This window comes from Anas acuta, chromosome 1, assembly GCF_963932015.1.
Source record: "Anas acuta chromosome 1, bAnaAcu1.1, whole genome shotgun sequence".
NCBI classification, from domain to species: domain Eukaryota; kingdom Metazoa; phylum Chordata; class Aves; order Anseriformes; family Anatidae; genus Anas; species Anas acuta.
The window spans coordinates 157746790-157763652 of NC_088979.1; the positions used below are offsets into that span (position 1 = coordinate 157746790).

The 16863-nt window shown below is 39.9% G+C and overlaps 1 protein-coding gene and 1 long non-coding RNA gene across 2 annotated transcripts; both read left to right on the forward strand.

Annotated features, from left to right (window-relative positions):
- The first annotated feature begins 3239 nt into the window (after window positions 1-3239).
- On the forward strand, window positions 3240-4813 carry LOC137848853 (uncharacterized). The gene is made up of 2 exons (XR_011091547.1): window positions 3240-3816; window positions 4037-4813. It is a non-coding gene; the product is annotated as an uncharacterized lncRNA (long non-coding RNA).
- A 3150-nt stretch (window positions 4814-7963) lies between these two features.
- Window positions 7964-13352, forward strand: MRPL42 (mitochondrial ribosomal protein L42). Its single transcript, XM_068668323.1, has 5 exons — window positions 7964-8198; window positions 9293-9356; window positions 10394-10478; window positions 11748-11911; window positions 13186-13352. The coding sequence occupies exons 1-5, from the start codon at window positions 8120-8122 to the stop codon at window positions 13229-13231; spliced, it is 438 nt and encodes a 145-aa protein (XP_068524424.1). The 5' UTR covers window positions 7964-8119; the 3' UTR covers window positions 13232-13352.
- Window positions 13353-16863: the final 3511 nt, after the last annotated feature.

Below are 16863 nucleotides of genomic sequence, written 5' to 3' on the forward strand. Positions count from 1 at the left end.
GGGCAAAAGTAAACCTCAGACCTGGGCTCACGTGGGTGGTTTAGATCCTATGTGGTACAATAATAGCTCTTGAGCAAACCTTGTTTATTTTGAAGAATTTTGAGACTACATTTAAGAGCCACCTGTAGAACTCATATCTTCACAAATGAAGGGTTACTTAGCAGTAAATTATAAAAGCTATAAACACAGTAATGTCTTCTCAAAACGTCTGCCCCTTGGGAAAGCAGTGGCATTGGTGCAAATGAATTAACACAATCTAGTGATGACCACAATATAGTGCTGATCTGTATAAATAACTGCTTACCACTGAGCAGTATGAGAATGGTGTAGAGAATCTAATTGCTTTTGAGGAAAGGGATTACAGCAAACTTTGCTTAGGGAGTCAGGAGAGAAAACTGAGGACAGAAGGCTATTTAAAAGAGGACATTAACATTCATATAATCTTGCAGCTTCATGAATAACTGCACATATTTGTAATCATGTTGCTATGACACCCAGTAATAACGAGGAGTCTTCATTTTGAATTAGCAGGTATGCTGACATATACAGAAGGAATGCATACGTTTAGGTTATTTTAAAAATTGTTCTCTCCATGTTCTGTAAATTTCACATAATACAGCGGACAGCTAAGGGACCAAATGGTCCCATTTCACCATTCTTTCCTATGCCAGTAACCCAGAAACCCAAGTATGCACTTGTCAGCATCAAACAGATATCAGGATATAGCTGGAGAAATTAAAGGCAGCAATTCCTTGTGAATTTTTCAAAAATGGGTGGGCAAAAGATAGAAAAGCTTTTGGTAGTCCCAGTTGGAGAAACACTCAATGACTCCAGTGCTTATTACATGTCAAAGAACCTTCAGTGGGAAATAACTTTGAAGTAATTAGAACTGATTTCTCTTTCTACACTGCTTGCAGAATTACACGTTTTTCCTTGTTTCTGTCTTCTCTCTTTCTCCACCCCCCGCCTCTCTTCCACCTTCTAGCCTTCTCCTGCAATACTGATCATGAAAAGACTGGCATAAATGGCAGAAAAACGCAGGCCAAAAGGTGCTTTTAGGATCAGTGTAAGTAAAAAGCCACACAGCTCCTTGAAAGTACTGGGACTTCTGCTCTGTAAACCTTGCCCCATGCCTGCTAGATGCAGCAAGAGTAGAGCACAGTTGACTTAAATGCTGATGAATGTTGTATGTGGTGTTCTCTTACAAGTGTTGCAGACCAGGAATCTCACTTGAGCCTGTGGCTGCAGCAAGTTGGTCTGGCAAGCTATTACATTTGAATAGTTTTCATTGCTCAGCAAGTGGCCTGCCACATCCTGGGGAAGCTGCAGTTTTCATGATGCCTCTCTTTCTGGCTTTTAGGAAGATGTTTTTGTAGTCCGCTTGCTCCAGAAGTAACAGGGAACAAAAACATTATTTCTTTATTGTCATATTTACAAAGATTTAGGTCATACCCCTAAGTTATTCCGCTCCTAAAAAGACTGCTACGGAGGTCCCTGAGCATCCATATGGGTGCAGGAAAAGCCATCAAAACTGGCTACTCCAGAATCCTGGCTTGAGATTTTGCTTCTTTGCACTCCCTCTGAACAAGGGATATCTTCCAGGAGAGGCTATAGTTAAAACTGTCCTTTTATTGCATTCTAAAATTACAAAGAATGCAACTTAATCCTCTGAATCAGAGCTGGAACAAGACATGTAAGTATGTCTCCTCAGCTAGTCACAGCCTGTGGGGAGGTTCTTGTACCTTCTTGGTGCTTTTCCACCCCAATAATCTTCCAGTGTCCACCCCAGAAGGAAAATACTTTTCCCACTCCGCCATTGTTGCCACTGTAACTGGGCTCTGGACTGCAGCCCACATAGCACCGTGTGCTCCCCCTCCATTTGGCATGTCTCTTGGAAGGCTCCCTTGGAGAAGAGCCACTGGTGATCCAGCCCAGCGTGGCTCTGCTTTCTGCTTCCACTGGTGGAATAGTTCTTCAACACTCCTACTCCAGAATTCAAGGTTGACCCTAAAATGCTTTTATTCGTCCCTTCTACATTATATATTTTGAGCAGTATGGCACAGGAGTTCCTTATCCACACAATTTTTCAGTCACATATAGCAATACCATTAATACCACCTAAATAAATGTACAAGCTTCTTGAATGGCATGGGAGGGGGAGCAGACAGGAGAAAAGTAGAGAAGAGAAAGTAGGTGTGAAAAACTAGATTTTCACAACACTACCCAGGTAATTTGTCGAAATTTGTAAAGTGTTTCAGCAATCATTTTTTTTTTTATTTTTTTTCAGTAAAATAAAAGTTTATTGGGGGAAAGATAAAGCTTTACTTCCATCCTGAATGTTGTAATTAATGAAGTCACACATCTTCATTCAGCCAGCCGCCTCCCCTGACTCAACCTGATATTTTTCTTTTTGTGGGTTGAAAGATAAAGATGCTATGTGTTTGACAGTCATTGAGATTGATACTTTTGTTTAAATTAAATTGAGATTTTTCATTAGACTATTGCCTGGAGTTCTGTCTGATTGTCTCGTAGAGCTGTCAGTTGCTGTTTGCTTCCCCAGTATCCTTGAAACAAACCCCACAGCTCAGGCAGAACCATAGAATCACAAAATATCCTGAGCTGGAAGGATCCCACAAGGATCACTGAGTCCAACTCAAGGAACGTGGTAGCTGTACTGCCCTCAGATGAGTAAAGACCTTGTTACGTGGTATTTTGACTCCACAGCTGTGTGTCAGGGTGCACAAATGGACCTTAATTGCTGTGATTGGCCTCAAGTGGGGCCTCCACCCTCACCATCTGAAGGATCAGGGTGTTCAGTCCCTTCCTGAGTTACACCTCAGGGTGCCTACCCTGGCCCTCTTCCTGGGTTTCCTGGACCCACCTGTTACCCTGGCAGGCCTGTTGGTCCCTGGATAAATAACAGGACAAGTTGTGGTGACAGGACGAGTTGTGGTGACCACCCTGCTCTGCTCTGCTCTCCTCTCCTGCCTCTGGTGCCACAGGTGGGGTCACCGCTCAGCTCCCACTGGGGTGCTCTCAGCTCCCTGGAGGGAGCAGTGCTGCTCCCTGCTTGATGCCTTGCTTCTGAATGCAGGTTGCCTGAAAATGCAGGTTCAATGCTGAAAAGCAATCTTGCCTAGCTACTGCTGCTGTTGGTTGCCTTTTATAAGGGGTTACAAGCACAGACATTGCAAAGGAAATTCAGATAGAGTGCTTGTAAAAATTGTTGTCACCTGTGGTCCCAATTCAGACCAGCTCCGACAAGGCCTCCCTCAGCAGTGGTTATTTAGGGTGTAGTTTAACATCAGGGTTACACCACCTTGTACTTGCACCCCTACTGAAGAGAGATCCTGCCCTCATCCTCTGCCACACACTGCTGCTCCCTTAGCTCACCCGTCTCACAGAAGACCAAATAGTTCCTGGGGGATCTGTGGACTGAGCTGAACTGCTTGCAGCCGTACAGCTGTGTAGTTCTGGCACAAGAAAGGGGACAGGAACACCTGGGGGTATGAGAAGGGAACAAACTGTATCTCACCGGATTAGGTGAAACTCTCTATTTGGGGTCACGTTACATCAGGCAGCTGAGTCAACCTGTCAAAAGGAGGAGACCTTATTTCCTCTTCCCATCCCACTCCTACGCTCCTTCCTCATCCACAGCATTTCCCCACAGTTCACTCCTGGATCTTGTCAGATTCTACTGACCTGACTCACCTCACTAACCTGGCAGAAACACAGCCATTTAGTCCAGTCTTCTGCTGGAAGGGTGAATTGATTTGCCTTACGTTGTGGCCTAGCAAGTACCAGAGACACCAGAAGGTAAATTCCAGGAATGGGAGTGAAGTTTCCCCTTTTAGTATCTGTGAGTTATTAAACCAATCAACTCTGATGTCTCTTACCATTTTTGACAAGGTCACTCTGCCCTGCGTTCCTGAACCCCCTCCTTCCATAGGTGCTTATCTGCTAAAAGAATGGGAGGAGTGAGGGATTATTTATTTATTTAATTATGTATTTTTGACTCATTTACCTTTCTGACTAGCTCACTGAGGCATTAAAGCTGGCGCAAGAGGAACAGTAGGACCCACAGTAAGATGCAGCAGGAATAGGATCAGCCCTTCCAGCAGCAGCAACGTGTCCTGGTGACTCAGCCCGTCTTGTCCCGCTGCACCTATGTGGGAGCCAGGACAAGGAGCGTGCTCCTCCTTGCACAAATCCGTGACAGTCACGTCACACCATCCCCAGGATTATGGCAGTTCTGAGAACAAACTTAAGCAACCACCTTATTTACCAACGACGTGCTCTATAATGTCACTGTAGACAGAAAATGTAAACAAATGATTGCAATTATACAATTAATACTCCCAGGACAATTCAACACAGCTGCTGACCGTCTTCCTGTGCAGCTTTTCCTGTCTTCTAGTTACTCATTGAGTGGGTGCATCCATACCAGCTGAGCCTGTGGATGACTAATCTTACTCCTCCTCCTACCCCCTTTGCAATCTCACAGAAGTCCTACTGCAATTACAAATCTTACAAAACCTTGAGTCTTTATTTTACATAAAACCATTTTGACATTTTTTGTTAAATATTGTAGAAAGGATCAACATTGTTCAACAGGATGTTCATCGGGATGATTAAAAAAAAAAAAAAAAGAAAGTATATATGTAGTATATATGTACACATACTGAATGAATCCTCAAAGTAATATCTAGAGTTTACATTAAAAAATATTTCTTAGTAAATGTCAGTGTTTTAAAAGAACTGTTGTTATCCTTACACATAAATGGGGAAACTGATGCACAGAAGTGCAGTTTTGCACATGGCAAAAATCACAGTAGTCACTGAACAACTTCAGAATGATCTTAACTGGCAGCTGAAGCTGTCCTGGGAGAAGAAGTCAGTTGTATGTTTTACGTACACAGGACATCACAACGGGATGCCGAGAGTCTAAGCCTAAACTGTAGGAAACACCTATTTTATTTTATTTTATTTTTGTAAAGTGGCTGCTAGAATACAAGCATAATATTGCTTACTTGAACTACAGTAATCAACATAAGCACAAATTACTAATATACTACAAGCACTGATATACTACAAGCACTTTAGTTGCAGCTTGACTCCTTAACAGTACCCAGATGGACAGGTGACAGGATGAGATGAGATTTACGAAAGAATGAAGATAGCCTATTGACATAAGCATTGGAGTTGTTTCTGGGTGTTTACAGATTGACTTAAAATATAGACACCTCTCTGACTGCGGTGTAACATGACAAGATTTAATAATTAACACCCTAATTACTTCCTGCAGTGCATTATTAGAGATTTGTGCCCTAAATTTGTAAAATAACTACACAAACATTAAGACACATTATTTCAGGAGCAAAGGCTTGTCCATCTCCGTTTTTAGGAAACCTTACTTGCAGTAAAACAAGTCCATGCATTCACAAATTCAGTTTCACTTCTAGATATTATTATATAGTACCTTTCTACTCCAGACTGAATGGAAACAAAATAAACCAATTGCTTATTCCTTGAGGATTTTGAAACATTGGTTTCTACACAAAAAGAAATACTTTCTGTGTTCATTTTGCCAATGAGCAGCCCAAACAAATGTACCAAGAAACAATTTCCTAAATATACCACTGCAGCAAGAGAACTAGAACCACCAAGTCGGGATTTTCTATTCCCCACAGGGCAAGGTGGAGAGGGAGGGAACAACACAAAAATAAATAAATAAATAAAATAATTTAAAAAAAAATGACCACATCAATTCTAGATACAAGCTCTGATTTATGTATTTGTTCCTCTAAAGCAGAGCCAACCAACACAGCCCTGCCTTCATTACTACATAGTTTGTTGCCTGACTGTGAATCAAGTGTTCAAGCAGTTAAACTATTTCCTGGAGAAATTTATGACTGACAGCTCCAGTAAGATCAAAAAAAAATGTAAGACTTTTTCTTCAGGAAGAGAGCAATCTAGAAACTATGCTTTCTAGGTTTTCAGAGACATGAAGTCCCAGGAAGAGGTCAGCAACTCATGGAATTATGACTGGTGCCTTCACAGTATCCTCGCAGTTAACGGGCAGAGAAATCTCCTTTCTGCTCAGCCAATACAGACCGAGCAACTTTCCTCTTTGCTGCCCACAATATGCTGAGGCAAGCAATGCAGTTGGCAGTTATTAATAACCCCATCTCCAGACATACTTGAGAAGTGTGTAGTCACGCTTCTGAGTGTCCTTAAGCAATTCCTGTCTTGCTACCAGAAAGTTGTAATCTGTCAGAACATGCTTCTAAGAATAGACTCTCAGAACATTATGTGTCAGGGAGGGGGTAGACCTCGTATACTGTCTCCCAAAACCTTTTTTAGAAACCATCTAAAAATAGTCTGGAAACCTAACAGGGAATGTGGTATAGTTTTTAAAAATAAAGTTCTTCGGTGTCTTCCATTGCAACCTTCTAGAACTGGGATTTAGGTTACAAGGTTTGCCACCACAGTAATCTTCGAAAAGAACGCACTTCCAGAATAAGAAATACCCACAGGTTACCTCTAATGTAAAACTAACGAGGGTATAAAATCAGGGAATCTGAAAGCCTAGTGGAGGCTGTTTTGTGAATCAAAATTTGAGAGGGCTGTCAAGTATTCCCAATAAGTTTATACGAGACACAAAACATTACTATGGATTTCTAAAACACCCTGTAAGTGATATGCCGTTGTCACAACATGAAAGACAAGACTAAGGATGTGATAGTGCCAGTAACAGATACCAGTAACCCTCCTGGTGGCTTCCCTCCTGTGTGGAGCCAGACATTCCCTCCTAAGAGCCACATAGCATTGGCTGTGTGGAAAAAAATAAAGTAACTAAAAACTTGGATATATGTACGTATATAAGGAACTACAAGATCAAGATCTTTCGCTGTTCTTTATAATCCTGTTGAAGAATTAGCTCCTTGGTGGTTAATAGCTGAATACAGTTGGCCTACGAAATTTCCCAGGTTAGGAAACTTGTTAGTCACATTGACCAGTTTGTACCACATGCAAGATCCTGGTAAGAAACCTGACAAGCAGTACCCACGTTGTGACAACAATGAAGTTTACATGCTCATAAACTCAGCAAGATGCAGTGAGAAGTAAATCATTTTATCTCCACCACACCTATGGACAAGGTATTCTAGAATTTCACTCCTTAAGCACGACTTCACTTCCTTATAGTAATTTCCAGACTGCATTTCTTTCAGACACTTTATAATCATTTATTTTTGTCAGCACTGTCCTTGAGCTTAAAATCGCCAACATGTTCTCTTTGTTCATCAGCAGAACCGCTCTCTTGCTTGCATTCAGCTTCAAAAGGCTGTTCTTCATCCAAGAGCTGACCTCATCCTAGCACAACAATTTCCTTGTGGGAATACCGAGCTGGTACGTGGCAGAAGATACACAGAGCTGTGTGGCTTCTGTTTGGTGCCCGAGCGCAGCTCAGATCACTGCAGCCGTACACAGAAACTTGATGGGAGCAATGGAGAAAGCGTGGAGGAGTGTCTCAGTGGAGATGCAGTGTCTGATCCTGGTTGCATCTTTCCAAGATAAAGCATTGTGGCACCTCTCTGCCCCTCTCTCTTTGGCTTACTGACTCCAGCACTCCAAGCCTTCCACCTCCCACTGCCAGGAAAAATCTCCAAAGAGAAACATTGGCTGCTGCTCATGGGAACGATCTGTGGCAATGAGCAGCCCTTGACCAGAGATTTCTGGCAGCGAGTCCGCTAGGCTCCTGGGAGCATCAGCAGGGCTGACTGCTCTGCAACTGCAGAACAGAGTCAGATGGTGCCGAACCCGGGAGGTTTCCAGTGATGAGTGCGAGAAATTGCAACGCCACGGACCAGAGAAGAGAAAATTCCCAATCCCCCCCCCACTCCCCGCGTACTACATTTCCCAGCAGGCCGCGGGGCGGGCGCCGGAAGCGGAGCGGCGCGGGGGGAGGTCCGCAGCCAGTGCGGCGGGCGGGCGGGCGGAGGAGGCCGGGGACGGGGGGTGCCCTTCGGGGGTCCTGGCCCGTAAATTAATAAATAATCAATAAACAACCTCGCCCAGGCCCGTCTCGCCCAGCGCCGGTTTCCTGGCTGCAGCCAGCATGGCAGCGCCGCTCAGAGCCTGGTGCCGCGTCCTCCTGAGGCGCTGGGGAGCGCCCTGCCCGCAGGCCCCGCCGCAGGGTGAGTGGGGCCGGGGCCGGGGCTGGGGCTGCCGTGGGGTTGTTCTGGGGGAGCCCCAGAGCCCCTGCGCTGCGCTGCTTGCGGCGACAGGAACGTGGAAGTGAAATATTGAATCAAATCTGATACTCTGTTTTCTCCCTTTAGTTATTGAAGGATGTCTCGGTTTGCTTTTTCCAGTGCCCACATGACGCTCATCTAACTTATTAATTAGCGTGTAAATAACACTGCTGCAACCGTTAATTACATTGTACTTGAAGATTTAAACTTAATTTTTCAGGCTTACAAACGATGCTGAGAAAAGTCTACACTAAATCATAACTGTAGGCTGAAACAGCCATGGTCCCGCAGCATCTCCGCACAGGGCAGGTGTTGCAGCCCCTCGCTATTTCGGTGGGCCTTTGAAGAGTTTATTCCATTTTATCTTTATCAGAGGGCCCAAATGTGGCCATGGTGTCAAGATGTGGTCTAACAAGTGCTGGGTACGGGGAGATAATCACTTCTCTCAGTCCGTTTGCTAGTAGAGTCCAGCATGCTACTTTACTACTTGTAGTTCTTGTGATTTGCTTTCCTTGGAGTAACAGGAGTCTAGGGAAGGGATAAAGTTCTCTAATGTTACAGCAGCCAAGACGTAGTTCTGTGTAGCATGCATACCAGTTTCTAGCACAGTACAAATTTGTTTTTCCAATGAATGCTGCTATGAATTAAAACAAAAAATCGGATCAGATGATCTTACTTGTAAGCCATATGGTAATGTTTTTCACCCTTTAAATATATAGAGTCAGGGTATATAAAGAATATATGCGAACAGTGAAATCTGTCAGTATTTTCTAAATACTGTGATGTTTCTCAGGAAAACAGTACAATGGAAAAGTAAAAGTAGGATATGGCTACCTACATACAATGTCTATGATAGCACTAGAAATCATAGTAAAGTGAGCTTCTATTCAGACCGTATTTGGGTTTTATTAATCTAAAAGTGAATATGATTATAATCCCCAACTGACTTAGAGTGGAATGAAAATGTAAATATTCTTATGTTTGGCATAGCTCTGCTTTTTTTTACATCAGTGTTTGTGACTTTTATTTTTTTGCAGATGGAGCTGTATATCATGCTTGTCGTAAATCTACGTACTCGATTCTCCCTGATGACTACAACTGGTACCTTAGTGTGCTTTGATGTGTGACCTTTACATTTGATGCTTATTCCAGGGCTACGTACTCTGTCATGACATTGTCATACAATGCTGGTTTTGGAGACGTATATATTATAATTTAAACTAAAATTCTATTTCTGATCTTAATGATTGTAAAGTTTATATATAAAGTTTTAATTTAAAAAGTTATATTATTAAAAATTAAAGTTTTAATTTAAAGATAATATTTCAAAAATAAGCATAATGAAATATCATGCAGGACTCACTTTAAATTCAAAATGTGTTGATGACCCCAGTACCGCTACAGTATTGTTTGTGGAAGAGCACTGACAGCAGTGATTTTCACCGATGCTTATTGTTAAGACAAACTCCAGGAACTGCTGGGCTGCTGCATGGGGAGCTGCAAAAGGTGGTATGAGTAGAGTAGAAACTGGAAAAAGTGATGCAAACGGTGAGAAATGCAACACGTGCATTTCTTAGGAAGTTCTTAGGAAGCTACTATGTCATAGAAGTAAGTAGGGAAGGAAGGTGAGAAAAGTCATACTCCCTCAAGGAAGTTCTCAGCAGAACTTTGTTTATTGTGCTGACCACCCTCTGTTACCAAATATAAAGGTTGAAACCCAAGAACTTTATTTTGTATTCCTTCTTACTGGGTGCCACACTTTTTATAAAGGTGTGTTGTCCTAGATATTACTGACGTTTGTTATCCCCATCTGTTGTTAGTTTTATACGTAATCATTCAACATCTTAAAGACTTTTTTACAAACCATGTTTCTAGCTATTTGAAGTCCTTCATTTTAGCCCTTTCTTCTTTTCTATCCAAAAGAAAAAAAAAATACCACCAAGGTAGCTGAAAGAAAAACTCACAGGAAGTTCAGATAAAATATTTGTGACCCCTTTTTAGGTATTATTTTACAGAAGGTTGCTAAATAATTCATGAATTCAGGATGAAATATAGTTTTCTTTGGGAATCGAGTGCTCAGTTGCTTAGCATTTCTGAAACTTGGATATATTTAAGAAGGTAACTTTTTATTTTTATAGCAAAGTGGAACTTGCCTTGACATCAGATTCGAAGACAATTGTCTGCTACCACCCTTCGATTGAGATTCCATATGAGTATACAAAGGTATGTCCAAGTATACACACTTACATTTATTAGTCATGTAAAAGCATGGCAGTTCTGAGTTTTAGGGCATCTTTTTTTTTTTTTTTTTGTAATTTGAAAGACTGAGGTAGTTCTTATGTGATCAGCGTATCTGTGCAGCAAGTGAATGATGAATGTAGCTGCTGCTATGAGGAGGGCATTTATTTTTAATTAAATTGAGGGAAAGTTACAGAGTAAGAAATGCTCAGGTATTACAGCATACAGTAACTAACAAAGAATTAAATGAGATACTCACAGTTGAGTGCTACAGAAAAAGCGAGCTTATAAGAGCATGCTCCACAAAGAGGATGTTTGAAATTCAGACAACGGTTCACACATCCTGCTATGCACAGATGCAGCAGTCTGGGCAAGAGGATATGAAGAAGTGCCTCTGCTGCTGCTATTTTCTACTCAAGCTTTAAATTCCATTCTGCACTGTGGGTTCATAAACTGCACAGAAAAATCTAACTACTGTTGTTTGTTTGTTTTTTTTTAATCCATCAGTAGTACTGTTGGTGTTTTCTTTACACTGGAGAAAGTGAATGCTTCTTGTGTCAATTTCCAGTTCTCATGTGCTAGTAAAATATTGCAAATGGTAGCTGCATTGCTGAAATAACTCAATGTGAATTTTTTTCCACTGAAAACTTAGTTTAGCACTCTTTGCCTGTAAGTTAGATATTGGTATTTCAAAATTTATCGTTTACATGTCTCTCAGGAGCAAAAGGTTATAAACCAGGGAAAAATATTAGTAGCTGTGCTAGTAGGTAAGTTTTAGGATGGGAACAAGTATCTTGGTGTTAGATGATGCACGTTTAGGAAGTGACGTTCTTCTCCAAAGTACAACCCATTTAAAGATTATTTTTTTTTTTTAGCAGTGTGACTAAATGCTGATGATCAGTATGAATAAACTTATAAATAGGAATAATATGAGTATTTCTGTGTCAGTAAATTGATGCTTATGATTCAGCCAGTGAATTGTAAAGATCAGCCATAGTGATGACAGCAGCGCTGATTTTAGGGGCACAGTAATCAGCTCCAGCACCTGGGGTAATGTTTCCAGAGATCTGCCCCATGGTGATGTGGTTTTCACTGGGGGATGGTACTGGTGTTGTAAATAGCCTTTAGTTTCATCAGAATTCTTATTTATTCCTTGGTTTCAGCTAGTAAATGGTAATGTTACTAATGTAGCTTGACTTTTTGTTTTTCATCAAAGAGGAGAAAAAGGAAATATATGCACTACTGTTTTTATAGCCCATACCACGGCCAGATCCAGTGAACCATAAAGAAGAAACCCTTGATCAAGTTTTGAAATCCAGATTGAATGAAAATGAGCTAAAGGATGATAGAGGTCCTACAATTGAAGAGCTCAGCAAAATGTTTTACACAACAAAACATCGGTGGTATCCTGTAGGACAGTAAGTATTTTTTTTTTTTTTTCTTTTCAGTATTTTTTCTTTTTGGAGGTAAAGGGAAACACGGGAATAATTTATGACCAAATTCAACATAGGATATGTTGTGTGAGATGAGATACTGTTAGCACATGGGCTACTGCATAGCACTTCAAATGCAATGTTGTGTAAATTGAAGCCTGTATTTTTTTTATTTATTTTTATTTTTTAACTCTGCCCCTTTGATACCCTTTGCGATTTTGGAAAAATATCATGGAGTAGAAAATTTTCATACTACCTATTCAGCTACTGGTCCACGTTATTTGTTAAAGTTGCATAAGTGAAGTTACACCTAATACAGCTTGAAAATGTGATCCTCAGACTTGAGAACAGTGATTTTTCATTTGAAATGAGGAAAGGTGTGCCTTGGTGTACCCTGCATTCAGAAAACTACTAGGAGAGGTAGAAGCATTCCCAACTGAGCTTAGAGAGACTATGAAGAGTATGCTCAGACACCCCACTAGAAACAAACAGCATTTTAGTTTGTGTAACTCCTTTCCAATCTGTGTTACTACACTTAATCATAACTGCTAATTTTATAGTCTTGAAGATCTGATACAGAGAGAATGGGAGATTTTATTTTATTTTTTTTCTGGTCCCCAGCACACTTTTTAAATTACTGTGTTTTGGGAGCAGGTGAAAGAGATGAAATGGTAGAACTTCCTATGGCTAAAGGGTAGCTGTCACTTAATGAGCATCAAACTGTATCTTCCTTGTTTTAGGGTGGGTAATTAAGAATGTAGGAATCTAATTATTTTTGTTGCAAATATATATATATGTATATGTATATATATATATGTATATGTGTGTATATATATACATATTATATATATATATATTTTAGTTTGCAGAATATTACACTATTTCAAGTACAGTCTGCCATAACTCCTGTACCCCTGATTGTTCTGTAGCAATCATTTTAGCCAGAGGAAAACCTGACTATATAATAAAATTAACTTCGCATAAAGGATTAAGAATAAACAGCAGCCTTAGTACCTATTCAGCTGTAGAACTGATTGGATTATTGCGTGCTTGTAGCAGATGTAGTAATAGAAATGAGTAGTGTTATATAACTTCATGAACAACAGAGATGACATCTAATGAATTGTTGTGGATTGTGCTTGTGTATCTTGTGTTTTGCTTACTTGTGTAACCTCCAGACTACTTGCTGGGCAGAATACTGTCAGGAAAATCAAAGACTTCCCAAAGCTTGCATTCACTGCAGCCTCTCTTTCTTCTAGGTATCATAGAAGACGGAAGAATCCTAATCCTCCTAAAGACAGATAATTAAGATAACTTCTTGTTCAGCAGCAATTTGCGATTAATCTTTATTGGAAATAAAAATTACAGAAAGTGAGATGTTTGTCATTTCTACATGAATGTTTTGAATAAACCATGTTTAACTGAATTTGTGGTTGTTTTGTTTTGTTTTGTTTTTTTTTGCTATTTCAATTAGTTAACAGTAGAAAAACAGCAAAACTGCAGTAATGAAGTGAGGACTCAGAAGAATATGGTATGTGCAGGGTCAGTGAATGTGCCAGTCTTAGAACTGGGTGTAACATGACCGGGAGATCTGATAAAAGCAGGCCAGAGGCTTAACATTAGTAAAGGGAATACATAGAAGCAATATTTCAGAATGGGAGTTCTAGAACTGGACGTGCTGGGATTTGGTGTTTTTGGAAATCAAGTACCTGAAATGCAGATAAGCTTTGAGTGCTGACATTTAAAGAATTTAAGGCTTGCCATGTACTGGAAACTGTCCAGCTTGGTTAAGCTTCAGCTTCTACAGCATCACTCATCCTTCTAAATCACCTGGCATTCCCAAATATTTGAGATGTTTCTGTGTCGGTTTGCTTTGTTTTTTGTTTTAAACTCACCCCAACTATTGTTCAGTGAGATTGCAATGTTCATACATACATTGAATGGGTGTAGCTCAGGGCAGGAAGAGTTCTTTGCTTTAGCCAGGTAATCACTGAAGACACACAGCTCATTCCAGCTTACCAAGACGGAAGGACTGGCCCTTTATAGCATCAAATGCTTTGAAGAAACATGGTTTTATTCTAATCCATGCCTTCAGTGTGCTGTAGTGCTTAAATGTTTCTGCTGTCTAAATATTTTGTGATGTACCATTTTTGTCAGAAATAGGAGATCCTTTACTCCACTACAATTTTAGGCACCAGCCTTCTTAAAGACCAGCTTGGAACATTGTGCTTCTGCAGAGATCCCAGTGACAACATTAAGTCATCTTTGCACATCCTAGTAAATAATCAAGAAAAAAAATCCCATGTGTCACATATTTTGATTGTATTTCCTTTCCAAGGCAACTTAGATAAGCTAGAAAGGCACTTGTTTCTTGCATTAGTCTGGTGTCATTTTGCATGTGCTATCTGTGTGTTTTGCTAGAAGCTGAGTACCATAAAAGGGTCTAGTTCTGGTCATTGTTAGTACCTAGTACAACCACTTTTTGTGGAGTTATTTATTTTCCTTGAGTGCTTTAATTGTGTAAGAGTAATGTCAGATGCATGCAAAAAGGCTGTCATTAAGTACTTCTGGAAAACTATGTTAAGCTACTCTAAGTCTTCATTTTGGTAATACTTTTCAAAATGAATTTTTGAAACCTAATGCCAGTTAGCCAATAATGGCTTACCATGGCACAGCATGAAACAGTTTTGCTTCTCTCTGTTATGCTTGTAAATTAATCTCACTCCATGTTTAATCCTACATCACCCAAATGATTTTGGCTCCATGTGATATGATGTGTTGCTCACATGATAACAAAGATGCTATCGTGAAGGTATAACTATGAAAAGGATGGCTGCTTCCTTTGCTGCTTCCTTTGCAAATTCAATTGAATAAAAAAATATATTTTTTTCTGCCTATGACATCACATTTAAAGAGTTTTTAGTAATTAGAGATGTAGCAGATTTTAATATTTACATCAATTTATGGTGCCTGGTACTGACATTGGTCCATAAGTGAGAAGCTTACATCTTATACTTAGTGTTGTTACATTCTAATGTGTAAAATTGAACTGCCCTTCATTTTGGAAAGCTAAAAACTAATTTGTCACTGTTTGACTCCATTCCAGTTTAAGAAAATATATTCTTTCTTGGATTAAACTTTCAAGTGTTTATTTCCCTCCCCACACACATACTTTTGCTTATTCCTGCCTAATACTATAAAGGCTTTTTTTTTTTTTTTTTTATGGAAACCTCCTGTTATGTTATTACAATGTTTGACTGTTCCTGCCTGCCAAACTTGTTGATGATCAAACACCCAGTCACTGTAGAAATGCTCAATTCCTGAATGTTTACTACACACTTTTGGATGCTGTTCAGGTGTTTTGAGGGCTAAAAATCCATTTTGTGCTGGACTACTATCTTTAAAGCACTTACTCTTCTGACCAGTTACAGGAAACCAAGTATAAAACACACCACATGTACCCTTTGCTATTTTATTTATTTTATTTAACTTTATTACATTAATCCGTAAAGTGGGAATTTTTAAATCTTTCCTTGCATTTCACTGCCATTCAATCTTCCTGTTCTGTTATACTAAATCTGCTGGGTCAGTTGAAGCAGAATTTACTAAGTCCTACTTCTACAGTAATTCCAAGCTGTCCTCCTGATTTTCTGCCTTAAACAGCGATATAAAGCTGTCTTTAAAAAATACTTTTGAAAGGTAGTTTGGGATTTCTGGGTATTGTTGCCTTTTTTATTTTATTTATTTTTTTTTGTTACCTTTGTAACTGAGAACTTGAGTTGCACAGAACTCACAGGAGAGTAAGTCTACTCTGGTGCACTTTTATCCAAGTTTCAGCACTTAGTCATTTGCTTTGTATCGAATAGTTACTAAGTGTTTCAGACTTTGTTAGCCTCAGTGCCCTGGATAGTGTGCAATTGGATACATCTTACTGATTTTTTTTTTAACATTTTGGTAAAATTCTGCTGAAACTTTGATTGTTAGTATGCCACTAGAAAAATGTTTCAGTCAAATACCAAAAGTTTTGTCCTCGATTCAGGCCATTTAAAATCACACAAATTTATATTGGTGTTCAACTGAGAGGAAAGTTCTTTCACTTTCTCTGGTTAGACCTGAGTTTAAAAAGGAAGCATTCTTTTAAAACAGGTTTTTGCCTCGTCTGTGTGCAAATAATGTCATTCTGCAGATTCTTGGTACCGCCACCGGGAGGCAATCTTGCACAACAGCTCTGCAGGATTTGTCTGAAACCATAGACAGTTTAGCTATCTTGTGAAACTTAACACTATGATAAGAATTAAATTTGTAAGAATAAGGAATTTACTGGCAGGTCTGAAAGTGCTTGGATTCAAAAGGTAAGGGTTCATTTGTAGGACTTCTCCTGTTTGCTTTGACCAATTTTACTTTTGTAATGTGTAGTGGAGATGTACCTGTCTTCATACTTATCAACAACAACAAGAAACACATCTTGAGATTTTGAAATAAAAGAGTCAACAGCGAAGGAATAATGGGACCCAACTGCCAAATATGCCCCTTTGACAAGTTTCATGTCTATGTTTCAGTTCCTCGTGACCAAAATGGAGATATAGGGGTTATCCATCCCTTAACTTCAGCCATACACAGCTGTGGAGAAGCTCCCTTATCTGTTGTTGGTTGTAGTAGGCCTGAATTTCACCTGACATCTCTACCTTCTGCTGTACCGTGACTGAATCACTGCTGTATCTGCTGCATTATCAATAGTAATTTCTGTTTAAAGTCAATGCTGTTTCTTGGTTATTCCAGTCTTTGTGAATTTTAGCATGCGAGCTGCTCTAATTTCTCACGTGCTCATTCTGTTCCCCCAAAGAGCACAAGGCTACATAGCAAAGACATTTAGTAGATGTAGGCTATGGTCTTCTGTGATGGAGGGTGCACGTTTTGCTTTACCACTACAGTATAAT

Coding starts and splice junctions, on each gene's coding strand:
- MRPL42 (XM_068668323.1), top strand. CDS start 8,120: ATGGCAGCGCCGCTCAGAGCCTGGTGCCGCGTCCTCCTGAGGCGCTGG. Junction 10,479..11,747: donor TTCCATATGAGTATACAAAG/GTATGTCCAAGT, acceptor CTGTTTTTATAG/CCCATACCACGGCCAGATCC. Junction 11,912..13,185: donor CGGTGGTATCCTGTAGGACA/GTAAGTATTTTT, acceptor TCTTTCTTCTAG/GTATCATAGAAGACGGAAGA.